Below are 25,864 nucleotides of genomic sequence, written 5' to 3'. Positions count from 1 at the left end.
CTCAGCCCCCGGAGAAGGCCCAAGGCAGACAGAGAGAGGGGCAGGGGGCAGGGGACAGGAGGGAAACCAGGAGTTGAGAGCATGAAAAGCAGATGAAGACAGATGAGCAGGAGGTGAGGGCATGTGATAGAGAAAAGGCAAGGTTAGAGAGAGAAAGCTCAGAATGAGAAGGTGGAAGGCACAGAAGCAGGACCCAGCCAAACTCACCTGCCACCTCCGCCGGGAGAGGAATAGCTTCAGGTGATCCGTGCTCACCTCTGCGCCCTTTGCCTGTGTCTGCAAACCCAGGAAAGAGGGACTTAGAGAAAGTTTTCTGTCAACCTAGACCCTCAAGGTTTGACAATGGAGAGACAAAGTCCACAGGAGGGGACAGTGGACCAAGCAGCATTGAGTCCAGGTCCTGGGGGTCCCCTTCCCCTTGGATCTGTCACAACAACTCCAACAGACAAGGTGCCCACATGTAGACAAATTCCCTGAACCTAAGAGGAGAGGCCAAAAATTGGTGGCTTCTGGGGTGGGCTTCAGAGCTTACACCAGGGCTCAAGGCCCTGTCCTAGTACAGTGGCTGCCTGGGAGGCCTGTGCTTAGGCCCCTGGGCATGGCCCTACTGCCCAGCTCACCACCCATCTCCATGTGGAGCTAGCAGCCCAGATATCTGGAGCCTTGGTGGGCCAGGCCATGACAGAGGCCTCCCTCAGCGACCCACCCGGGCTGTCCTCTTTGGGGCTCATTCCTGACCTGGGAGACAAGGCTGGTTCTCCAAGGACAGATACCACAGTTACCTCAGCCTTCAGTTGACCCAGCATAATTCTCAATGGATGGTTTATTTAGTTGCTCTTTCTGGGTCATTTGCTGAATCTCACCCCCCCACTTGGCGCTGTGCCCTGCAGTGCTGGCGTTTGAAGATGAATGAGAACTCTGCCCACACAGAGCTCAAAGCCAAGAGGCCAGGCCACATACCAACCACAGTGAGTGCGACCAGTGCAAGACAGAGGTGGACACACAGCTGGTTTCAAGAGCCAGAAAAAACCCTGATGAGGACCCCCAGGATGGGAAGTCCAAATCTGTGCCTGGGAATCCATGATACCCCAACTCGAGCCTCTGTTTCCTTATGGACAAAATGGGAGTTATACCTTCCTTACAGAGCTATTTGAGGCGGATAGATCGTAAGTATATAAAACACCTATCATGGTAACTGCACACAGTACTCCTCAATAAATGAAGCTGTTCACAGGCTCTCTCTCTCCACCTCTTCTACCACGACTTTGCAGTACTAGACTCACTTTGAACCAAGGATGTTCTAGGGTCTCCTCTGCGGTAGGCCTCCTGTAAGGAATGAGGATTAAGAAAGGATTCATCACTCATTACTTCAGTCAGTCAATAAATGTTTGGGAAAATGGGGCCTCTAAGGACTTGGAGGTTTGGATGTCTAAGGGCAGAGGCTTGGACAGCAGTAGGGGTGGCATGAGGGGACCCTGCAGGTCGGGGGGCCTCGGGGCCTCATACTCACAGCCGGTCCTGCACCAGCACTTTGATGAGGAAGCCACGGGCCTCCCTGCTCAGGCTCAGGAACGTGTTCTCCTCAAAGGCCACATTGTAGTTTCGGATGTTCATTAATGTTGTCCGATCGTTTTCCCCAACAAACGGGGAGATTCCCGTCAGGCTGCAGGGGTGGAGAGAGCTGAGTGAGAGGTAGGCAGGGCCCTAGGGCTAAGCAAGAGATGACAGGATGCCGGCGGGGACATAGGGCTGGGGAGAGGTGGAGGCCTCGGGGTTGTGGGGCAGACAGGGGCTGGGTGAACCTGGACAGAGTCTTTTGGACTCCTGCCTGTCCTGCTCCCACCACCACCCAGACAGGCAGCCACCAGGTCCCTGCCCTGGGCCCATGCTTAGAGGACCTGTTCTGTGCCTCCTCCAGCCGTGGCCTGTCCTTGAGGTAAGGAGTCTGGATGGGAGCAGGGGGGTAGGGGGGATATGCCTCCCTGAGACTGAGCCTACTCCTTCCAGTCACTGCTGGACAGTCAGGGCCTTGTAGCCCCTGCTTAAATGGCACTGAGCCTGCTCTGGCCTCTCCATCCAGCTGTGTGCCACCCCTATGGAGGGGCCCTTGCTGTGCAGGAAGCAGCAAGGGGTGTGGAAGAGAAGGGGTGGGCTGCACACCCCCAACTGCTCGCTAGCCCCAGACCCTATACATGTTAGGAGTGGGGGTGCTAAGAGACCGTTGGAGACTGGGGTTCTGAGTACAGAGAGGTCCTTACCAGAGGAAGGCAACGACGCCCACGGGCCTGTGGGGGAAGGAGAGAGGGTCAGTGAGAGGACAGCCCACCTCCCACCAGAAGCGAGCCGTCCTCGGCTACCAAGAATCTAGCCAGAAGCATCCTGTGAACACTGTTTGGACAAATGGATTATGCGAGGATGCCTCCTCAGGGAAGACTCTGCACTCAAAGGTCCAGACATCCCTGGAGGAGTCCAGGGTCATGGCAGGGCCAGCCCAGGAAGCCATGAGAAATCTGGGAACCAAGGGACAATGCCTGCCTCGCTGGGGGGAGGAGGGGCAAGGTGGCTGCAGAGGGTGCGGCTGATCACCCAGGGGAGATAAGGAACCAAGGATGGACAGGCCTCGAGTGCCTGGGTCATCCCTGATTGATGAGGGATAGGAGTAGGTAGCTATGTGGGCAAGGGACCCATGAGCAATGCCACCCGTCTACCGTCAGAGAAGGAACCTGGGCTGAGTAAAGCTCCTCTCTGCCAGTGAGCACCTCCCCAGCACTGAGGGCAGCTGCCCTGGCCCACCCCAGCCGCTCAGGATGCCAACATTACCAGATGTCAGTGACTCCAGATACAGGGGTCTGGTTGACAATCTCGGGCGCCACAAACTCAGGTGTGCCGTACTGGCAGTACTGGGGCTCTCCCGGAGTCACCTCCTGGGCATTCCCGAAGTCACAGATCCTCACCTGCTCTTCACCCTCGGCACCATCCCACACTAGCAGGTTCTCAGGCTGCAGGACATGGGGCCAGGTGTGGGAGCTGAGTGAAAAGGGGAGGACACCCCGCTGCCTGGCTCCCACGGGGCTGCCTGCTCCCCACCCCCACCTGAACCTCACCTTGACATCCAGGTGCAGCACATGGTTCTGATGCAGATAGCATATCCCCTCGAGCACCTGTAGCATGTAGGCCCGGATCTGTGGGAACAGGTGACCCAGAGTCCGTGGGGGAAGGGGGGGGGCATTATGTTCGATCACCACCAGGGCTGTGGCAAGAGGTCAGGCTGTGCCTGGGAGGTGGCCTTCAGATGGCTGGTGGAGAGGACTGGAACAGAGGTTGGGTTGCTGGACCCAGGGCCTCCATGTACAGCTACACAGTCAGGAACACCACAATGACAGAAAGGAGTCATTTACATGATAATGAATAGAAGTGTGCAGTGCACAACGTGCACGCCCCCGTGCCAGGACAGAGTGAGGCTGCATGGAGTCCAGGTGGAGCTCCTGCTGGGAGGAGTGTCTGAGGAATTGACACAAGGAAGCCTGGGAAACACAGTAGGGACAGGGTGGGTCTGCTGAGATATGCAAGTCCCTGGGTGGGGGTCTTGTCTGATGCAGGAAAAGGGCTCTGCTGCCCGCCTACCCGTGCTCTCCAGGACCACCCCTGGCCTATTCATGGGCACAGATGGCATGTCCAGGACCCACCCCTCAGCTCTCAGAGTTCAGGTGGGTGAACACTAATGCCCAACCTGACCCCTGCCACCCACTGCCCTCACCTCAGACTCACACACGGTGGGCTTCCTAGCCATTCGCTCCAGCAGCTCCTCTGTGCAACTGTGTCCAGGATCAAGGAGAACAGTGACCAATGCCAACTGCCCAGCCCTCCCTGGGCAGTGCCCCCACTCCCAGAGCTCAAGTCAGATCCCAGCTCAGCGCAGGCTTCTCCTTTCCCTTAAAGCACATCTGGTACCAGTTAGCAACCGTGTCTTCACTCTTCCGCCTGTCACCTGGGTGCACAGATGGGACAACCCTGCTTGGACTCTCACTTGCCGTGGCTCTCAGGCAAGCCACCCAACCTCTCTGAGCCTATACTCCCTCAGGGGTAAAATGAAGATAACACCTCCTCCTGCCCACCCTGTGAGGTATTTGTAGGGATCAAGTTGGAGCAGAATTTTGTTGACTGCAGATGGGACTTCTTGACTATTTGAGAATGACCTAGAAGGTCCATGACACATAATAATCAGCCGTTGTGCTGAGGTTTGGGTTCTACCAGTGCAGACTGGGAGCCTGGTGTGAAGGACATGGTCACCCTGCTTGTGAGAATAAGCCAACCACCCAGCATCCTTACCATAGTGTGCCTTTGTTCAACAAACTCTCTTACAAAGCTAAAGTCCATTCTTTATGGTAACAGCCTCCTACTAAAGCCAAGTATTGATGCTCATCTGAAATGGGGTCACTTCAAATGTTCAGAAATGCAGTGCTGTACTGCATTTCGTGACAAAAATCGCATGCCTTTTCCTAGCCGTGTGACTTCTGGTGAGTTAACCTCTCTGTACCTCAGTTTCATCATCTGTAAAATGGGGATGATAAAAGTCCACGAGATAAGTAGGTATACATGAAGATTAAATAAATAAAAATCTTAGACCACTGTGAGGCACACATTAAGTTCTATGTACGTTTAAGCTAAAAGGGGAGCGGGGCAGAAAATGTTTGTTTTTAAATACTTCCACTCTATGAAGTATTTATAAGATGCTTTCAGGACTCCCAACTGTCAATTTTGTAAAGGTTGTCAGCCCCTCCCAACTGTCAATGGGACCACTTTGTTAAGTGTGAAACATGTTACTAATTGGTTGTTACAGGAACCGGTCATTCAGGCAGGTATCCCCTAGACACCCAGCCTGTCCCAGGATACAGCTCAGTGACAATGACCAGCCCCCGACGCCTCTCGAAGGCCTCATGGAAGTAGAGGACACAGTCATGCTGGAGCCGGGCTAGTAGCCGAGCCTCCCGCCACGCTGATGCCTTTGGCTTGGCCTGGCTGGGGATGAACTTGGCTGCAAACTCCAGGCCAGAGCTACGCTCCACCACACGCCGCAGGTAGGAGAAGGCACCCCTGGGTGATGACAGATGGAGAGGATGGGATTCAGGCATGGCTGCAACCCTGACTCTCCACACCCTCCCGTCATTTCTTGGCCCCCAGACCCCACACCCCACACCTCGCCCACACCTGCCGATCTCCTGGTGGATGTCATAAAAGTCGCTGAGTCTCTTTCCTCGCTGTTCCTCATCTTCCCGGGCCCCATCTACCTCCATAGCTGTCTGAGCTGGGGAAGAGATGCCTGGTGTTAGCTGGGGAAGGGCAAGAGAGGAATGAGGGCAGAGCCTGAGACAGGCAGGGTAGATGGAGAAGACAGAAGAGGAGCAAGAATGTTGGAAGCCTGAGTGGGGTGCTGGGCTGGAAGATGTGGGAGCCCAGGGGTGCAGGGCCGGATGAGTGACTCCTGGACAGGAGCTCACATGGGTCCCAGGGGGTGAGCACTTTGCCCCGGAGCTCCAGCCCACCTGAACGCACGGCCAACTCTGCTTTGCAGAAGACTTCTCCAGCCAGGTTCCGGGCAGTGCAGGTGTAGACGCCTCCGTCCTGGGCGCCCGAGCTGAGCACCACCAGGGAGCACTCATTCTCCTCATACACGAAGCTCACGTGGCTGCTCTCAGTCAGTAGCACCTCATCCTGCAGAGTCAGCCGTCACCTCCAGCCCGGGCCTGGCTTCACCTCACCTGGGACCCAGCTTTACCTCCATGCCAGAGACCCAGTCTCACCCCTATCTCAAGGCCAGGAACCCCTTCTACTCCAGTTAGTCCCCCGGTTCCTCACACACCCACCAGCATCACTCAGCACCTCTGGGTCCCACTTCCTTCTAAACGCACCTCTGGCAGCACCCTTTCTCTTCTCTGCCTCAGCTCCCCTCCTCCTAAGGCTGCCTGGACCCCTCCCACGCTCCCAGGAAATCCCTCCTTTTTCCCCCCAAGCTGCTGGTCAGCCCCAGGCTAGGCCTCCCGAGGCCATGGCGTCACCCTCTGACCTTGTACCACATGACGTCCGGCAGTGGTTTCCCCTCAACCACCACAGCAAAGCGAGCGGTTTCCCCAGCCCCCACCTCCACGTCCTCCATGATGGACTCAAACCGAGGGGCCTCTGAAACACAGGAGGTGGGAATGGAGAAGGGGGGGGACAGAATGTTGGGGTCACGTGGGCCTGCCTCTTCAGCAACTGAGGAAGAGGCCCGGGCCACCCAGGACCGCCCCCCTCCCGCCCCCACTTCCCAGACCCCAGCACCTCACCCACTGGGGCTCTCAAACTCCTAGCCTGGACCAACCGCTCTCCCTGTAAATCCATACGTGATGTCCCCCGAATCTCAGAAAACCGAAGCCAGAGGCTTGCTTTGTTTGACCCTCAGTGTTCATCTGCCAGCTTTGAAATGAGATTTTCACACACAAAAGAAATCCGGGTTTCCTGTCTCTCTTGACAAATCAGGGCTGGCCATCCTGACTGAGCCTCTTCCCTCACTGCATTAATGGGCTGGCGTGGAGTGGCTCAACGCTGCCCCCTGTGGGCGACCGCCCTGTGCACAGTCCCATTGGGGGCTTCTCCGACTTTACTGTCCTGAGCTCCAAACTCCGCTGAGCCCATGACCCTGAATCAAGTTCCCGATGGCATTGCCTCTGTCTTGAAGTTTTCTCTCGGAATCTTGTTTACATGCTGAAGGGGCCCTCTGCCACCTTGGAGATGTAAGAACAAACTGGAGCCGAAGCTCAGCTTAGTCCTCTCACCTGTGACTGTGATTTTATTCTCTACACATATCATGCAATCGTATTATTTCCTTATGAAGTGGCTTCTAATTCTCGTGATGGAATTAAATCATATTCCAGTGTGCTTTGCAGAGGAGCCTGTAACTTCCTGGTGCCCTCTTCCTCAGCTGAGGGCTGAGGATCTAGGCTTTAAGGAGAGTGGAGTGGTCAGGCCCTGGGGAAGAGCAAGGGCGCTGGGCAGGGACCCCCACCATCACAGGCACCCTGCTTGGTTTTATATAGATAAAAGGGAAGGGCATCCTGGGAGTGGGGAAGATCTAGAGCAGTGATGGCGAACCTTCTGAGCTCGGCGTGTCAGCATTTTGAAAAACCCTAACTTACCTCTGGTGCCGTGTCACATATAGAAATTTTCTGATATTTGCAACCATAGTAAAACAAAGATGTGTATTTTTGATATTTATTTTATATATTTAAATGCCATTTAACAAAGAAAAATCAACCAAAAAAATGAGTTCGCGTGTCACCTCTGACACGCGTGTCATAAGTTCGCCATCACTGATCTAGAGTGAGGCAGATATGGAGGAAAGGGGCCATTCCACTTGCTCTGCCTGGGGCGGGCACAGAGGGAGAGAGTGTAGACCCAAGCCCCAGGCCTGTTCTAGCCCTGGTTGGATGGAACAGTCTCCGTGTCACTGTCCCAGCCAGGCCAGGCTGAGGGCTGGGTGGCCAGGGCCTCTCCCTATATCTGGAAAGAAAGATGAGCCCTGCAGATGGTACTATCAAGGAGCAAAGCGGTGGTTGAGGAGAAACTGACAGGGGATGGGGTGGGGGAAACTGGGCAAGGAAAAGACACGTAAAAGGGAGATCCAGGGCCCAGATGATCTGCGGCCTCACCCCATCCACCATCCACAGGGGGGCAGTGCGGTTTCCCATCTTCTCATACGCTCCTGCCACTTCTCTTCCACTTTAAAGATGCTCTCCCTCCCCTCTAGGAATCTGGCTTCAAGTGGGAGGGGAGGATGTGGGGGTGAGAGGGTAGGCTCTACGAAGGTCAAAGCACTAGGTGTATCAGATGAACTTGAACAATTCTTTAAAAGCACCAGAAAATGCCCATTTACCCACGAGAAGCTTGCCTGTGCTAACTAAAATGTCACTTTCTTTGCATTTGGTTGGAATTGTATCTGCTCAGCAGGTAACCCTGTTTAGCTGGCGCCGGTCCGAAACCCTGAGTGGCAGTTACATATGTCTAGAGTTAATTAACAAACTGGAACACGAGGCAATTACTACTTAATGCATGCTGGGGGTTGAGGGACATCGTCTGTGATGGAGAAATTAAAAAAAAAAAGTCCTTGCAGCGAAGGTTGGGAGGCTCTGTCGGACAAGTTGAGCCAAGGGCAGCCAGGGTCCGGGAGCTGAGAGTCTCAGGTAAGATGCACTCCCTTGGGGTTTTTTTCTTTTTTAAAGTGATCTTGTCTCCCTATGCTTGTTACACTTGAGGTATTATTTCCTGTTGTGCTTAACACAGGAGCTAGGAGCACCCTCTGGCTTTGGAATTGGGTATCAGAGCTTGAATCCTAGTTCCCGGTCTTATTAGGTTGTGTGACTTTGAGCCCGTTATTTCGCACACTCTCTGAGCCTCGGTTTCCCCATCTGTAAAACGGGGATAATAACCAACCCCCATCGCACAGGTTTGATGTAACTATTAAATGAGGAGCTACATGTGAGATACTGAGCACTAAGCCTGACACGTACAAAAAATATCTTATTAGAACTATTACTATTAGTGGTAGTAGTACTGGTATTAGTATGGCCATTAGATGGACAGGCTGCGAGGGAAGACCTAGGACTGGCCAATGGGTGTGTGCACCTGCGGGAGGGAGGAGAGGGCTACGGGCCTCAGAGGGAGGAGAGGGAAGGGGGTCTGCTATCACCCACCTGCCAGTTCCAGTGTGACCGAACAGGCCTGTGTGCCGTGACGGTTGCGGGCAGTGCAGGTGATGGGCCCCATGTCCCGGCGGCTAACCCGGCAGATCCGAAGACAGTACTGGTCGTCATCTGGCTGACTCAACTCGTACACCCCTGCCCGCGCCTCTAGGAGGGCCCCTCGGCAGCTAAGGGACACACGAGAGGGAGGTCACCCAGGACCCAGCCACAGGAGGTCAGGCTAGGACGCCGGAACTGGACTGCCACTTGTGGGAATGGGGCATGCAAGGCAGGGCCCCACCTCCTCCAGACGACCTGGGCCTCCACGTGGTTGAAGGTGACGGTGACACTGGCAGGCTGTCCCTCCACCACATACACGATGTCTGGCTTGTCCAGCACAGCGGGCGCCTCCTCCAGGGGTGGGCCTGGGAGGAGGAGATCCTTTGGACCCACTGCTCCTCTAACCCTCCCCATCGCCCTGTGAGCTCCATTTTTACAGAGGAGGAAGCTGAGTCTCAGAGAGGGTCAGCACCATGTTTAGGAGTCGCTTTCAGGAGCGAGAAGGAAGCACTTTGACGGTCAAGGTCTCACCCAGCCACACTGTTCCTGTCAAAGCTCTAATGTCCAGACCAGCCCTTGAGCTCCCACCGGGGGGACCCAGCTCTCTGGCCCAACAGCACCCATCCCCGCTCCATAAGCACACCCAGGCTCACCTCGCTCCAGCAGCTGCACAGGCTCAGAAGGGGGTGATGGTTTGCTGCTGCTCTTGATGGTGGCACTGAGGACCCGGAAAATGTGCCGAACCCCCTTACGCAGACCTGTGGCTGACCATCCAGGCTCCCGCAGGCCCGTGGCCAGCGCTGTCCACTGGTCTGAGCCCAGCACCTGGTGCTGCACGGTATAGGTCAGGGCGTCCGGGTCTGATGGGGAGGCAGCTGTTAGAGAGGGGCATGGATGGGGCGTGCCCTGCTCCACCCCCATTCAGTTCTTCAGGACCCAGGAACTCATCATCAGTCTGCTCTGAGGACCTGCCTCAGTGTCTCTTGTTGCTTCTAACTGCTCTCCATCTGCTCTTGCCCAACCACTGGCCTAGCCAGGCTAAGAGCCAACAAAGTGCCAGGCATGGGGTCCAGTTACAGGCATGGAGGGAGCTTGCCTTGTATCCCAGTTCCTTGTTACTATCTTAGGTGGGGAAACTGAGGCAGAGAGCAGGAAGAGATCATGGACAGGGAATTAGAGCATATTCCCGGGAGCACAACCCAGGCACCCAATCCCTCTGAGAAAGAGCTGGGAATGTGGTGGCTCCCTTTGTCCCCTCCTGACCTGGAGCTCCATCCACCATGCAGAGGAGGCAGTCAGGGCTGCTCCTAGCCGTGCTCCCAGCACTCCGTCCACGCTCCACCCCATATGCTTCCCTGGGCCTTGCCCTCCCCTCCTGGCTCCCTTGGCACCCTTGCCCGAGCCAGCCCTGCCCATGCCTCCATCCCCACCACTCAGCCTTGTGTGGCTCTGACCCACCGATGGCCATGTCCAGACTCCTGGGGGGGTTCCATGTGAGGGTGATCATCCTCCCAGTCACAGCCACCACCTGTGGGGCACCATCTGGGGGGCCTGGAACCACATCTGAAAGCCAAAGGTCAAGCATCCGCCGAGGCTTTTACGTCCCAGTGGCTCCACAGGATCACCAGGCCTCAGGGGAGTGGGCTAGGGGCAGGGGCAAGGCCAGACGGCGCCCCAGGGGATGGAAGGAAGAGAGCTGGTGCAAAAGCCCCCTTCACCAGCCACCTGGGTAGGCCAGAGGCTAGGCTGTGCATGCAGCTGGCTGGGAGGGTGCCTGTCTCACCTGTGACATAGAGGTGGGCATAGCAGGCAGCTTTGCCCAGCTTGTTGGCGATGACACTCTTGTAGACACCAGCATGCTGAGGCCCCACAGCAGGGAACACCAATCGATGGACATCCCTGTCTGGGGGGGGGGGAGGGGGCAGGGAAGGACAGTAACATTGGGCCTGAGCTAGGTGAATACTTTGAGGGATAAGCCCATGCCCCCCTAGACCTGGCCCTTCACCCCCACCCACTCAGGGAGGAAAGGAGAGAGAAAGAATAGCAGACAAGCAAGAAGAGTGTCCATCGTGTGGCAAACCCTAGGTCCAGACTGCCAAGTCTACACCTGCAGCCCTGGCCCCTCTTGTCTGTCCTTCCACACTTCAGGTCCTGCAGCTTCTCATCTTCCTCCCACACCATCCATCAACTGTTGACTGCCCCTCTTCTTTGCATCTCTGGGGAGGGTGTCACACCTCTGTGTCAAAGTTCTATCAAGGCTTTGTTCCTAGGGCCCTTCCCATGGCCACTGGTGGTCCCATGGCCAGCACAGAGCCCTTGAGAGCACTCCACTAGTGCAGCCCACACTCCACCTACAGCACTGCATCTTGCGTCTCAACCTGGAAATCTTAAAGGCACCTACTGCATAGGCACCTACTGACAGCAGCCAGAGCACTCAGACTGAACTCCCACCTGGCCACATCCCCTGCTAGTCCTCCACCATCTGACCCTGACAAGCCAGCAGGTCCCTGAACAAGCCATAGGGGCTCCATCTTCAGGTCTTTGCTCACAAAATTCCTCCCTTCTGGAACATTCTTCTCTTACTAAGGCCTCCTTCTCCTTCAAGACATAGTTCAAGGGAGTGCCAGCCTGGGAAACCTCCTGTGCCATGACTGGGGGCCCCACTCTGCACCCCCATCCCTTCTCCCCTCCCCGGGACCTCCAGCAGAACCCACTACCTAGCATGCAGTAAGTGCCAAATATATGTATTACATTATAACCTCCAATAAGAGTGTTCTGCTATGCCAGCTACTTGACATACATTTTCCACCCCCATAATCCTTGCAACAACCCTGCAAAATTATCCTTATTTTGCCAATGAGGTCAGAGACATTAATGGACTTGTCCAAGGTCACATGGCTAATAAATGATGGAGCAATGGCTTGAACTTGGTTCCCTCTGAATTCAAAGCTCTGTCCCTACACCGTGTTCCCAGAATGATGATAAGGGAGCTGTCTCCAGCAGGGACAGGAAGAGGAAGAGGCCTACACTATCCTCATTCATATAAGGGCTATCCCCCAATGCCCCTCCCCCCTCTTAGTGGTTATCTCCCATGGAGCAGTCACCCATTTATCTCTACTGAGACTATTTATAAAGGAAGAGAAACCAAGGGCCGCCACTGACCCCAGATACAAACAGAAGAGACGCCAGCTCAGATTCTGAGCCAGACACCCACCCAGGGCCTCAAGCAGATGGAGAGATGGGAAGCCTGTGGGCTGAGCAGACAACTGCTGTGGTGGAGGGCAGAGGGGAAGGACCTCAGTGGTGGCACTGGAAATGGGCACGGCCGACAGGGAGCATCCTGGTTAGGAGGTGGGAGCCAGAGTCAGATGGTCCTTCCTGCCTTTGAGCAAGTCCTTGATCCTCCGTAAGCCTCAGTTTCCCCATCTTTAAACAGGAATAATAGTAGCTGCCTCACAGGCCCGTGGTGAGGTCATCCACGCCAGGCCTTTAGCACTCAGGGCCCGGCACACATGAGGCGCCGAGTTCTGTCACACTGCTGCTGTAAGAGGCGGCCATCATGTGGCACAGGGTGGCGCTGTCTGAAGGGGGTAGGTGGCCCTTTCCACTGGAGACTCTGATTCCTTCGAGGGTGGAACTGAAATAGTCCCATGGGAACACCCCAGGCTGAGAGGACACGGTCCCAAATACATCCCTCTATTTTCCTCCAGCTCCTTCTTTACTTGCTATTCATTAATAGCCTTGGCCAAGCATCCACTTGGTGCCAGACACTGGCCACATGGGCCTTTTCACTGAAAATTCTCTGCTTTACCAATGAGAATGACAATGGTGGCAAAAACAGTAGCAATAATAATAAGATATGACACGTACTGACCACTTGCTATTGGCCATGCCCTAAGTGTTCTATATGTACTTGCTGATCTAATTCTCTAACAAACCGATTACAGATGAGGAAACTGAGGCACAGAGGGGTTCTGTAACCTGCCCACGATCAGTAGCAGGCTGTCTAGTAAGTTTCTAAGGAGCTACTGAGGTCCAGAGTCGTGACTCAGCAAGATGGATGCTGTGTGGGCTCAAGGCAGGAGGCGACCTCATAGCCTTTCTGGGCTCCCCTCCACTAGATGCCTCATCCTTGACGAGGCTAGAAAAGGAAGGCCTGAGGGTGAGCACAGCGGAGGGCACCACAAGCAGAGAGGTGCTGGAGGGGACACTCCCCAGGGCCCCTTCCCCAGCACGTACACTGCATCATGCGCCGGTCATCACTGCTCTGGATACGGTGGCCATTGTGGAACCAGCTGATGGTGGGATAGGGCAGGCCAGTCACCTGGCACTCCAGCATGGCCTCCTTGGCCAGTCCCACTTCCAGGTCCTGCAGCGGCCGCAGGAAGTCGGGCATGGACAGCCGCTCCAGCTCACCATGCTCTGGCTCCTCAGGGATGGATGGCATCTTCTCCAGCTTCGAGCTGCAAAAATCACAAAGCTGCCCAGAGTCCCAGAGCTTTGCCTCCTGTCACAGGCTGGGCTGGGGCCCCACAGAGGCAACCCTGGCCGCTCCGGGCCCCAGGCAGTACCTGGGGCCAGTGGCGGCTGTCCGAGGCTCCTCCACGTAGAGCTGGGCCGAGCAGTGGGCCTGGCCATGGGTGTTGGTGGCACTGACTGCGTAGAGCCCCTCGTCCTCACTGCCCACATGGGCAATGTGCAGTGAGTGCAGCCCCCCATCCTGCCGCAGACGCAAGTTCTCACTCTCCTCCACGGCGCGGCCTGGGGGGAGAGAGGCGGAATGCACAGCAGACTCAGAGAGGGGTCCTGCTCTCTGGCCCTTGGGGGTCCCCCAACATCGGCAGGGTGGAGAGCCATACCAAAATGGGTCCAGGTCACAGAGGGGGGTGGGGTGCCACTGATCTTGCAGTCGAAGCGGGCCGTGCGGCCTTCCAGCACCTCCAAATCCTCCAGCAGCCGTGTGAACAAGGGCGCCAGTGAGGGCCGCACCGTCAGCCGGGCGCTGCAGGTCAGCTCATCTGTGGGAGGGATCAGCACTGGGGCATCAAAGGCCACGGAACCCCAGGCACCCCGACCCACAGGCCCCCTCCCTGGGCCAGGAGCTGGAACCCAGCAAGGTCCCTAGGCACTGGACCTTCTCAGGAAGGTGGAGGTCGGCAAGGGTGGCAGAGGCTGCCATGGTGGCTAGGGATGGGTGTCCAGGGCCCCAGCCCGGCTCTCCCGTCCTCAGCTCACCTTGCCCACCCAGGATGATGCTCAGCTCAGCAATAAGAGGGGCCTAGCCCTGACCGGTTTGGCTCAGTGAATAGAGCGTCGGCCTGCGGACTGAAAGGTCCCAGGTTCGATTCCGGTCAAGTGCATGTACCTGGGTTGTGGGCACATCCCCAGTGGGGGGTGTGCAGGAGGCAGCTATGCGATGTTTCTCTCTCATCGATGTTTCTAACTCTCTATCCCTCTCCCTTCCTCTCTGTAAAAAATCAATAAAATATATTTTTTAAAAAGGAAACAGGGGCCTAGAAGGCAAGCCTGTTTCCTCCCCTGCACCCTTTTTTCCCTCCCCTTGGAATTCTCCTCTGCACCTGGGTTGTGCCCATACTTCCTCCCACCACCCCAGACATAAAGCACATGCCCCTTCGCCCCACTCCACTGCCCCCACAGGGGAAGTGACAGCACCTGATGCTGACCTGGTCCCTTCCTGCCTACAAGGTCCCTCCAGTGTCACCTTAGGTGCTCATTACCACAACCTGACGAGGCATTGTCTCCTCCTCAAACGAGGATGGGGACCAGGTCAGAGAAGTCATTCATAAAACTAATGGCTGACATTTATTAGGTGGCACCCTTCACCAGGCGCTGTGCTTTGTTCTTTACATTCATTATCTTCATTAATCCTCCCGGTCCCGAGCTAGGCATTATCATGATCCCGTTTTTACACATGAATAGTCTGAGCTCAGAGAGATGAAGTGACTTGTCCAAAGTCAGGTGGCTGGTATGCGACAGGGCAGGAACTGGAATCCACACCCAGGTTTGTCTGCCACACCTCAGCAGATGGGCTCCTACAGGAACAGCAGCTCACACTGACACGGGAGGCCCTTCCTGCCAGGTGCTGCCAGGTGCTGCTCTCGGTGCTACTCCAAGTGCGTTTACTGAGGCAGGTGTATGGCACCCTCTCCCATCTATCACTCTTCCCCCGGAATCCTTCCCCTCCAGGGACCTCCCTCCAGCTCTTGGGGGCCCGAGGCAGCCCTGGGACCCAAGTGGGCAGTTACCTTTGGCCGTGCTGAGCTTGCAGGTGTAGACGCCACTGTCGTCCTCGTGCACGGAGGTGAGCAGCAGCTTGCATTTCCGACCATCGAAATGCATCTTGCATTTGAGCAGCGCGGGCTGCAGCAGGCGGCCACGGCACAGCCAGTCCACCTCCACGTCTGCAGGACCTGCCACCAGGCACTCAAACAGCGCCATTTCCCCGGCCCCCACGTCCACGTCCTGCAGGGGGGCCAGCACGGCCAGGGACCGGCTCTCAGGGTGTGCTGGGGGAGCGGCCACGGGGAGTAGGCACACATGGAGCGGAGACACGGGGTGAGGGAGACACACACGCACACAGAGAGAGACAGACAGACACAGAGAGAGAGATGCATTTTGTTCCTTTGGAGACACAGGGAAACCCCACCCTCATGGCTGGCCAGGTCTCAGGCCTGGCTTCAGGACAGCAACCCCAGCTGGGCCAGGGAGGGGGAACTCGGGAAGCAGCAGGAACCAAGGACAGTGAAACTGAGGGAAGAGACGGCGGCGGAAAATAATACCACACAGCACACCAGCTGGGTACAAACTGGACTTTATTTGAACTAAGAAACAGGTACTTCTGCGTATCTCCACACCCTCTACAGGAGGCCCCTACTCCCATGTCAAGTCTGGCTAACTCCCTCGCTCCCCGACAGAGCCTCCCGGACTCTGATAGTGAAAGGGGGAGCCCCAAGTGGGCCCTACACCTGCCCACAGCCAAGAATCAGGCAGGACTCAGCCAGGCCTCCTCATCAGCGCAGGGCCGGGGCCTCTGGCTTCTGGCCCCTTGTGAAATAGCGTTGTACCGCTGAAAACCCGTTCCTGGAATGGTCAGTGCTCTGCCCCCACTTCATGAGCTCCTTGTCCACAGCCACGACCCCTCTGGGCCCTCCACCTTGCAGGTGCTATGCCCTGTCTCTCCGCCTCTGTTTTATCCCACGCCAGCTTGGAGGCATCCTTTCCTGACTGTCACAGACACACAGACAGACAAACGGGTAGACAGACAGGGCCTGTAGCAGTGGCAGCACATGCACTCACTGGGTGCTCCCCTGCAGGGAGAGACTGGGAAGGGGTCTTCATAGGCCTCATGACCACCCCTTCCTGGCACTCAGTCCACATGGGGGTTCCTAGCCAGCCCAGTCATATGTCCACTTGGGGAGAGGGGGGTCCACAGGGGCCCAGGGCTACCCCAGGTGCTGCACGGGAAAGGGAGGGGAGGGGAGGCTGGAACAGGGTCCAGGCCGGCAGGGTCTGTGGGCAGGAGGCAGTGAAACACAGCGAGGTCCGAGAGGTGCCTGAGACAGGGCGCGGCTCGGAGGGTAGCGGGGGGGAGTGCAGTCGGCCCCCTGAGCTCACTCGCCTGTGTACAGACAAAAACCTCAGTCAGCAAGCGGCAGGTTAGTGCAGTACACGCACGCACACACACACGCACACACAAGCACGCACGCAGCCTGGCTAGGCCCCCAGCACAGACAGCTGTCTCTCCAACTGCCAGGGCAGCACTGCCACGTTCAGCTCCCCCAAGCGCAGCCCTGGGGTGGGGGGCTGGCAGCCAGCCAGAGGCTGGGGCCCTGGGTTTTCTGGGCAGGTAGAGGCCCTGGGCAACCAGGGAAGAGGCATTCACAGTTACCAGGAGCACCCTAAAACCTGAGAGATGTTGGGGAGAATTCCAAAGAGAGAGAAGCACCGAGACATGGGTTAGCACAGAGAAGCAGGGCAGACCAGACCCTGAAGGGGCAGGCGCAGGCCAGGGTATGGGGCCAGGCTGTGGGGATGGGGGTTGGGGGTGGGGATGGAAGAAGTTAGAGACTGAGGAGGAGGCGACCCCAGGAACAGGAGGCACAGGGTCCAGTAACTGAGGCAGGCGGGGCCCATTGGGGCAACCATGACTGTGAGGGTCTGGGCTCCAGCAGGGTCTGGGGATCCTGGAAGCTCTCAAAACTGGCCTCTGCCAGGAAGTGGGGACGCTGGCTGACTGCGGAGCTGAGGAGGGGTTCCCAGCCCTGAACTGTCCACAGGGAAAAGGGAGGTGAAAGGAGAGGCAAATGGCCAGTCCTTGGGAAGAAAAGCACTGCCCCCCAGGGCAGCCTGGCTAGGGCCTGTCATCCCGATGCCTGAAAGGACCCCTACCCTTAGGCCCGACTCTGGGACCCAGCCCTCTCCACATTTCACAGCTCTGCTCACCCTGGCACCCTGGGTCCCGGCAATGCTCCATGCCCAAGTCGCCCCAAGGGCCCCTCCGAACGGGTCCAACCATCAGACATTCCCACTGCCACCCCCAGCCACAATAGATTCTGCACAGCAATGAGATGGGTAATAGGAGAGAGGGGAGTGGGTGTGAGGGAGGGGCCTGCGAAGGGCAAGGTGACAAAGGCGTAGAAGAGTAGAAGGAGAGGATGGCCGGTGGCAGGAACAAGGTCTCTGGCTGGCATCAGGGGCAGGTATGCCTGAGCACGGGGAAGGCAGTACTGGGTAGTGAGCTGAGCACTGGGCAAGGTGCCACGTGGCCTGGAAAGTCACTTTCCCTCTCTGGACCTCCGTTTCCCCAACTACAACATGAGCAGCTAAACTTGGGGCTCTGGAGGCCCTTTCAGGTCTGGCATCCCGTAACTAAGGTTATGTGAACACTGGCAATTGGGCAGGGATGAGGCCAGGGCCAGATGTGTGTGTGTGGGGCGGGGGGGTGTTCATGGGGAGTGGGATGTACTCACCTCGGACCTCCAGGCGGGCCTCGCACTGCCGAGCGCCATACTCGTTAACTGCTTTGCAAGTGTAGAAGCCGGCGTCACCCCGCTCAGCAGCCAGGATCCGCAGGCGGCACAGCCCACCCTCTGCCTCCTCAGCGAAGCGCCGCTTGTCTGGGCGCACGGGCTGGCGGTTTCTCAGCCTGTCAGAGGGGCAAGAACTCAGTCCCAGGGCCCAGGGTCCTCACCTGCCCATGAGGAAGTGGGGGCACAGAGCCAAGCTGGCCTCTGCTCCCTGCTTATCATTTGTCCCCTCCCCAGCTCTGTCCCACGGACCATGGGCACCCTGGGTTACAGATAGGTTTTCACCCTGACTCCGCATCCCACCTCCACCAGGAACTTCCGGATCACGTCTGCCCACCTGGGTATCTCCTTTCTAGGAACTGAACTGCCCCGCCATGCTCTTCAGCTCTTAATAGCTCTTAAATTTCCTCATGTCTTATTTTTATTTCTTTATAATGAACAGGTAGCTTCCCCACTTCCCCAAAGGGACATGAAATAACTTACAATGTTAAGGAATCACACTGGGGACGAGACAATCAATTAAAAATGAAAGTAGAACCCAAACCAATAAAAACAATAACCTGAGCGAACTAATCAAAGCTCCAGGCACCTGGGATGTAGCACCACAGATGAGGCCCGAATTTAACGCCGGGCTCTGGCAGCTCAGAAACAAATGGTTCCACCTGGGCTTAGCACAGGGCTGGGCGCAGAGAAGGCCTCAAAAATCAGCCTGTGGTCAACGGACTGGGGGCGGGCAGCCTCCTCAGGGAGTGAGATGGCTCCAGGCTGTTCGGCCCAAGTGAACAAACCCTGCCCCCAGGAGGAAGCCCCCAGTGAGCCCTGAACGCAGGCCAGGCGGGGACAGAGGCAGGGGCAGGTTGGGGGAGTGGCACCACTGTACCTGGGATGTGGCCCCCTACAGATCAAGGGAAAGTCCACCAAGGGCCCAGTCCCCTCTGCCCAGAGCCAGATCTCACAGGGCCAGGCCTGGGAGGAGGGGAGCTGGCAGAAGGTGGTTAGCTGCTACTCACCAGGAGACCACTGGCTTGGGCTCCCCCTGCACACGGATGCTCATGGTAACATCTTGGCCTTCTCTTACTGACTGGTCCATAAGGGAGACCTGCAGGGAACCCCAAAGTGTCAGGGCCCAGCTGTAGCTCCTGGGGGGTGGGGGATCTGGGACAGAGGCCTCTTCCACCCCAGTCTGACCTAGGCTGGCTCTCAGTTAATGGGGTCAAGCTCCAGGCTGTGCTAGAACCTGGTATGGCCCCAAGAACAAGAGGCCACACAGAGGAATGGAGGTACTCAGGAGGCTGAGGCTGGGCTCCGTGATCTGACCTTGAAGGTGGGGGGCGCCTTGGAGCCAGCATCTGAGGAGCGGCGGTTCTGGCTGGGACTGAGCTTCATGGTGGGGGGTTGGGGCCAGGTCTCCCCAGGCTCCGGGAACTCCTCTGGGGGGCTCAGGTACTCTTCGTCAGAGGTGATGGGGCTACTGAAAGGGGATGTGGACCCACCTGGAGGAGAGACAGAGGAGAGACGGTGGCACACAGAGGGATGCCAGGAAAGGAAGGAGGGCAGAGAGACTGAGAGAGCTATACATCGATCAGCCTGAGATCAAGGACCTGATAAGGTCTGGAATGGGAGCCCAGGAGGTGAGACGACGGTTCCTGCAGGCTGGCCCAGCCCTGACCTCACTTCCCGGGGCTTGCTTGCTATGTGACCTTGCCAAGTATTTCCTTCCCTGAGTCCCTGAATCCTGCCACAGACTCTCCTAATACTGATCCTGCTGGTCCTCCTGAACAGGGGAACCAGAGGAATGGCCTGGGGCCAAGGATTCAGGCAGCAGAGGGGCCGCTCCTGGGCCTTGTGGGAGACGTGGAATTCCACTGGAGCCCGGAACCCACACATTCCTGGCACAGAATCGCAGGCTCCTAACGCAGGTGGTTCACGTCTCTGGACCCCAGGGTGGCACAACTAGGACACCCGTATCTTGGGTGAACTGGGCCTAGTGCAGAGGAACACACACCTCAGACAAGCCCCATCCTGACCTCAGTGCCAGGGCCAATGAGGTGGCACTGTTCAGCCTGCCCTTCCCCCTCTCCGTTCTCAGCTTCCTGCCCCAGATACCCCAGGAGCACCTGTTGGCCCCAGACCTAAAGCATGGGCCCCCAAACTCTCAGGAGATGGGAAAGCAGAGTTTGAGTCCTCCACAAAGAAAGGCAGCTGGGGAAGAGGAAGGGGCACCAGTGTGTCTTTGGGGGAGGGGTGTCTCCAGGGCCCTGACACCCTCCCCTGCAACTGGCCAGGGGCCCAGCTTCACTGAGCTGGCTTCTTGCCGACTGCCAAATACAGACATGAATCTGCCACAGCCCCCTGGCCCCTCCTCCTGGTTCCCCCACCCCAAGTCCCCCACAGGGCTGCACCCCAACTCACCTGGAGACTCTGCCACACAGACCCCAGCCTGAGCCTGTCCCGAAGGCTCTGCCCTGGCACCAGGCCTTGCCGCTGCCTGCCCACTACCCACCCCGCCAGGTTCCCCAGAGAGCAAGAGCCCAGCCTGCCCAGCCCCACTCACTCGCTGACCCTGCTGAGGCTCTGCACGAGGTCCTGGGGGAGGGGAAGGGAAAGGTGGGGGCTGGCCTGGTGGGGACAGGCTGGGTGGCAGGCAGGCAGCTGGCTGGGGAGGTGGTGCCTGCTGAGACCACAGGCAGCCTGGGCCTGGAGTGGAGGGGGAGGAGAGGGGAGGGGCAGAGTGCAGGCGGCTGTATTTAGCCACCCTGCTCATTCCCAAGCAGCAGGATCTGCCTTTTCTCTCCTTACAGCTCCCGGGCCCTGACAAGCACAAAGCCCCCTCAGTGGCGCCTCGATTCAAAGTGCCAAGGCCTTGGTCCCCAGGGGAAGGTGGGGGTGGCACTGCATGCAGCATCCAAGACGCTTGCCCTGACCCACTCATTTCAACGAGTCCACCAGAGGAGGCGCCGAAGGCAAACAGCCCCTAGGAGGCCCCTTGCTCTGACCAAACCACCGAGATTCCCAACAAGCCTCAAATGCTACGAGCCAGGCCACAGCCTGTTTTCTCTGGTGCTGAGAATCAGAGAAGCTCCCAGAGAAGCCCCTCTCCGTCTGAGTGGGTCCAGAATCCCATCTCTGTCTCCCCATCCTGCCACGGCAGGTTTGGCCCGGCAGCCGCCACAGGACACTGGGCCTGTGCCCAACACTCTTCCTACGGGCGCTACCAGTTGGCAGTTGTCCCTCCTTCATCAGCCCCACCAGGCCAATGGTCTGGAGGCAGGGGCTGCTTCCCCCACAGCCCCTCACTACCAGCACCCATCTGTATTTGGGGCGAGGAAGGGGCTTGGAAACAGAGCAGGGGAGCAGGGGAGCTGTTGAGAGGTCACGTGTCCTTCTCCCTCCTCCTATCACCCCTGCCCGGGGCCACATTCCCAAGCTATGACCTGTGTTTCCCATCACTGCCAGTGAAGGGGGGGGGACTGGCAGAAGAGGGGGTTCACCATTCAGGCTGGCTGTCTTGAGGTGGGGGTGGGGAAGGAAGTCAGAATGGTCACTTGGTGAGTATCTGCTCTGGGCTTGCCATTAGCTGATACTGAGATCACAGGCATGGCCTCTGAAGGCAGGCACCCCTCCCCTCTGTGGGTCCTGGTGACCTCTTGAGTCACCTCTAGGTTGGACAGCGCTGAGGCCACTGGCCCAGGGAGGGAGAGGAGAGATTAAAGCTGATGGGTGAAGTTTGCAGGGATCCTCAGAGTCCTCTGGTGGTGGCTAGGGGAACAGCACCTTGGGGCATCCAGTGGCCAAGCTAATCAGAGTCCTTCAAGCCCCTCAGAGAGGGGGCTGTCAGTGCAGCCTAAGCAGAAGGCTCCGGCTACAGAAGGGCCAGAACTGGGCCCCTCTGAAACCAGACCACGGCCCCCACCCCTCTGGACTCCCAAAATTGTGTGGCCAAGGAGGCTGATCAGGGATCTCTGTCTCCAGATCCCAGAGCCGCTACGGTTCCACACCAGGTTCTGGTACCACTCCTTTTCATTGGCCCCTCCACCAAAACCATCTTTGTAGCCAGTCCCTACATCCCAGCTGTGCTCCACCCACAAGGCCAGCTCTCACTATGGGAAACAGTTACCCCAGCCAGGGAATGGGGAGCAGGTACGCCCCAAAACCAAGATGCACAAATGTCCACCATGTAGGTGCTGCCCCTGCACACCCCACCACTGCAAAACACACTGACTCTGCATATGTCTGGCCTAACAACACTGCTCCCAGGTCAGTCAAAGTACTGGCAGTGGGGAGCCCACAAGTCAGGGTCACCATCAGGACAGGCGTCGCATAAGGCCCTCTACCTCAGGGCTTCTCAGAATGGTCCTTGAACCACCCACAGCAAGACCACCTGGGAGCCTGTTTAAACTATAAATTCCTGGGCCTCACTCTGACACCCCAAAATTAGATTTCTTAAAACAGAGGTCAGGAAATTGCATTTTCAAAAGCACCTCGTTGATTCTTATGCACATGAAAGTTTAGGGACCTACACAATCCCCATGTGAGAAGGAGGATAACCCTAAGAGGTGGTATTACTCAGTCCCATCTCACTCAGCCACCAAATTTCAGCACAGGGCTCTGAACCTCAGAGGTCTGGCTCCATAGCTCATGTGTTCCCACTATACCACCTGGCCTTCCACCTGTTCAAGGTCCCTCACTCTAGGGCAGTGGTTCTCAAATTCACTATTCACCAGAATTACCCACAAAGCTCCTTAGAACACAGATTGCTAGGACCTGCCCTGAGTCTCTGATTCACTAGGTCAGGGCTGGAGCCGATGATGTGCATCTCTAACACATTCCCTAGGCCAGTGGTCGGCAAACTCATTAGTCAACAGTGCCAAATATCAACAGTACAATGATTGAAATTTCTTTTGAGAGCCAAATTTTTTAAACTTAAACTATATAGGTAGGTACATTGTTATTAACTTAATTAGGGTACTCCTAAGGCTTAGGAAGAGCTGCATGTGGCTCGGCAAACAGCCGCATGTGGCTCGCAAGCCGCAGTCAAAAATATAAGTCTTTGTTTTACTATGGTTGCAAATATCAAAAAATTTCTATATGTGACACGGCACCAGAGTTAAGTTAGGGTTTTTCAAAATGCTGACACGACGAGCTCAAAAGGTTCGCCATCACTGGCCTAGGTGATGCTGATACTTCTGGTCTGGAGACAACACTTTGAGGACCTCTGCTCTATGGTCTCCTCTGTCCCCCAACCTCCACTCTCAGGCAGGTCCTCATTACCCTTTGCAGATGTGTGTCTCACCCAGCCTGTGTGTGTTATCCAGGTTGTTCCGGGAACTTGGAAAGTCCTGGGGATCTCTACCCGCCATTGTCAGCTCACACACAGACCTTGACTGTCCAGGAAGACCACCAGGTATGGCTGCAAGGGCTAAGAGTAGCCAAAGCACAGCCATAACCTGAGGAGCCTTCTGGCTGATGGGATGACAAGCCAGATACACACAGGACTATAAGAGCAAACAGGAGCCGGAACCGGTTTGGCTCAGTGGATAGAGTGTCGGCCTGCAGACTGAAGGGTCCCAGGTTCGATTCCGGTCAAGAGCATGTACCTGGGTTGCGGGCACATCCCCAGTAGGAGATGTGCAGGAGGCAGCTGAGCAATGTTTCTCTCTCATCAATGTTTCTAACTCTCTGTCTCTCTCCCTTCCTCTCTGTAAAAAATCAATAAAATATATATATATATATAAAAAAGAGAGCAAACAGGAACAAGGAAGGTGGCAAGAGAGGGGCAGAGAAGGCCACAGTAGTGAAGACAGTAGGACATGACTTTTGGCCCAAGGAAGAAGAGTGTATTAGAATGAAGACTTAGTTCCATTTAAGCAGAAAAAAAGCAATCCTGGAAGAGGAAACCACGGGAGCAAATGTTCAGAGGCAGAAAGCGTGTGCAGAGATCTGCAGCTCAACCCCTCCGGCTACAGAACTAGGTAAAGAAGGAAGAAATGGGACGTGACCATGTTAGAGCAGGTCCCTCCCGCTGCCTCAGCTGCCTCCAGCCACCCTCAGATCAACTTCAGGTGCGGAAGGTGGAGGCCAGCTTCCGTGCGTTCCCTGAGGGTAAGGGAGCTCCTTGAGGTGTCTGTGGAAGGGAGTATGTGCTGGAGGTTCACAGCCTTGCACGTGGCCTGGCCGCTCACAGCCGACTGTCCACCCGCACCGTCCCAGTGGGTTTCTCCAGGGGCAATTTGTTTAAGTGCCTGCTGTGCTAATCCCACCATGAAAGGGAGGGAAAAGGAGAAGAGTTGTGCTGAGAATGTTTTAATTTTGGTTTAAAAATAGACAAGGAAGCAGAGACAATTTCACATGGTCAGCCTGACCTAGGCAGGGAAGTGGTTCAGCTCTTACGTATGGTAATTTAGGATTGCTGTTTGAGATTGCCCCATGTTAGATCAGCGTTGGCACCCACAGTAAATTAGGTCCACGTTCCTCTGATAGGCTGTGTGTGAGGACCCCTGTTCTGAGGTAGCAGCCCTGGGGGACACCTGTTGGGGCAGACCTGCTTCTGGGAGACAGAAAAGGGGAGGGAGGGCTGAGTCTAGTCAAGAGACCACACTGCTTTTTTTCGATGCTGTCTAGACCCCATCAAGGATGGGCCATGGGGCCATGTGGCATTCTGAGATCCCTTCCACAGGCAGCCGCTGACTTCATAAGTAAGAATCTGCCGGGGTCAGGGCCAGGCCAGGAGAAGGGGCAGACAGAAGTGCCATAATTTCTTCCTTTCCTTTTATATTCATGACTTCCCCAAACCACCTCTTTTCTGTTGTGATCATGTCATCATACAGATGGGACCAAAATGAGCTTTGATAAGCCATTTCCTCTGGACCAAAGGTCCTTAGCTGAATCTTCAGCTCTGCAGAGCCTCACAAATCTGAGAAACCAGCTCAGGGGCTATGATCCTTGCTGTTCAGATGAGGACATGGTGGCCAGCTAAAGCGAAGTGGAGAGGCCAAGGTCTCTGCTGGGAAATATATGAGACCTGTGCTTGAGGGGAGGACTGACAGCAGCAGGACAGAGGCCTGGGTACATGAAGCCACCCATGTCCCCCTTGCTCCTTACCAGAGCCTGTGGTGGGGTGAGCCAACTGTGTGCACACTGGGCACATAGGAAAACAAAGCAGGACCACTGTCACAGGGGCGGGGGGAGGGCAAGAAAGGAAAGAAAACCCAAGGGCATCAGCAGTCTCTGCTCCCACCCCCACCCCATGAGCTCATGAGCACAATTCTACCTGAATCCCAAACCTCTTGAGTAGAGGAAAGGGGACGGTATGGTGCAGTGGTTAGGAGTGCAGACTTGGGAGATCCAAGGGCAGAGCTTCAAATCACCATCCAGCTTCCCACGGACCCTATGCCCCTATGGCTGAGCAAACAAGGCAACCACTAGCCACTGAGATGATTTAAATGTACATTAATAAAAATGAAATTAAAAATTCAGCCCTTCAGTCACACTAACCACATTTCAAGTGCTCAATACCCACATGTGGCTAGTGGCTACCATATTGGACTGTGCGCGTATATAGTAGTTCTATCACAGAAATTTCTATTGAAATTTCTCTAGAGCTTTACTCTAGAGCACTTTGCTGAAGCTTTCCAAGTCTCAGTTCCCTCATCTGTAACATGGGCATAATAATAGAACCTACCTCACAGGGTGGATTAAATGTGAGAACCCAGTCAACACAGGGCCTGGTATATACAAAGTGCTCAGGAGATGCTAACTAGTCGTGTTATTTTCATCTGCCATCACACTATGTTTATTTTTCCATAGGTGAGTATTTCACTCGCCTCTTGCTTACGGCACCCCAGGCAGATTACAGATGCGAAGTAGACAGGCTGGCCTCGTGCTATCTCTGTGTCGCTTTACTCTCCACATTTTCACCTTCCCATCTATAAACTGGGAATGTCACCACCCATCATGTCCCTCCAAGAAATATACAGCTGACCCTGAATAACAGGGGTTTGAACTGCAATGGTTCTGTATACACGAATGTTTCTTTGATCTGAG

The 25,864-nt window shown here is 56.1% G+C and overlaps 1 protein-coding gene across 1 annotated transcript in view; it reads right to left on the bottom strand.

The window, feature by feature from the left end:
* LOC102760924 (striated muscle preferentially expressed protein kinase) overlaps positions 1–25,864 on the bottom strand; it is a 42,017-nt gene that overhangs the window by 10,773 nt on the left and 5,380 nt on the right. Inside the window, exons 4-26 of the mRNA XM_006763441.2 lie at positions 19,139–19,314; positions 18,832–18,920; positions 17,765–17,940; positions 15,041–15,301; positions 13,634–13,792; positions 13,346–13,535; positions 13,014–13,237; positions 10,558–10,677; positions 10,233–10,337; positions 9,428–9,634; positions 9,016–9,139; positions 8,727–8,902; positions 6,065–6,177; positions 5,544–5,712; positions 5,209–5,305; positions 4,894–5,094; positions 3,758–3,815; positions 3,105–3,182; positions 2,821–2,999; positions 2,259–2,285; positions 1,511–1,663; positions 1,284–1,326; positions 209–276 (exon numbers count right to left, since the gene is read on the bottom strand). Coding sequence (XP_006763504.1) covers positions 209–276; positions 1,284–1,326; positions 1,511–1,663; positions 2,259–2,285; positions 2,821–2,999; positions 3,105–3,182; positions 3,758–3,815; positions 4,894–5,094; positions 5,209–5,305; positions 5,544–5,712; positions 6,065–6,177; positions 8,727–8,902; positions 9,016–9,139; positions 9,428–9,634; positions 10,233–10,337; positions 10,558–10,677; positions 13,014–13,237; positions 13,346–13,535; positions 13,634–13,792; positions 15,041–15,301; positions 17,765–17,940; positions 18,832–18,920; positions 19,139–19,207 — 3,086 coding nt within the window. The 5' untranslated portion in view covers positions 19,208–19,314. The remainder of the gene's footprint in view (positions 1–208; positions 277–1,283; positions 1,327–1,510; positions 1,664–2,258; positions 2,286–2,820; positions 3,000–3,104; positions 3,183–3,757; positions 3,816–4,893; positions 5,095–5,208; positions 5,306–5,543; positions 5,713–6,064; positions 6,178–8,726; positions 8,903–9,015; positions 9,140–9,427; positions 9,635–10,232; positions 10,338–10,557; positions 10,678–13,013; positions 13,238–13,345; positions 13,536–13,633; positions 13,793–15,040; positions 15,302–17,764; positions 17,941–18,831; positions 18,921–19,138; positions 19,315–25,864) is intronic.

The sequence above is a fragment of the Myotis davidii genome, unplaced genomic scaffold (assembly GCF_000327345.1).
Source record: "Myotis davidii unplaced genomic scaffold, ASM32734v1 scaffold575, whole genome shotgun sequence".
Lineage (NCBI taxonomy): Eukaryota > Metazoa > Chordata > Mammalia > Chiroptera > Vespertilionidae > Myotis > Myotis davidii.
This window is presented reverse-complemented; position numbering and strand designations above follow the sequence as displayed.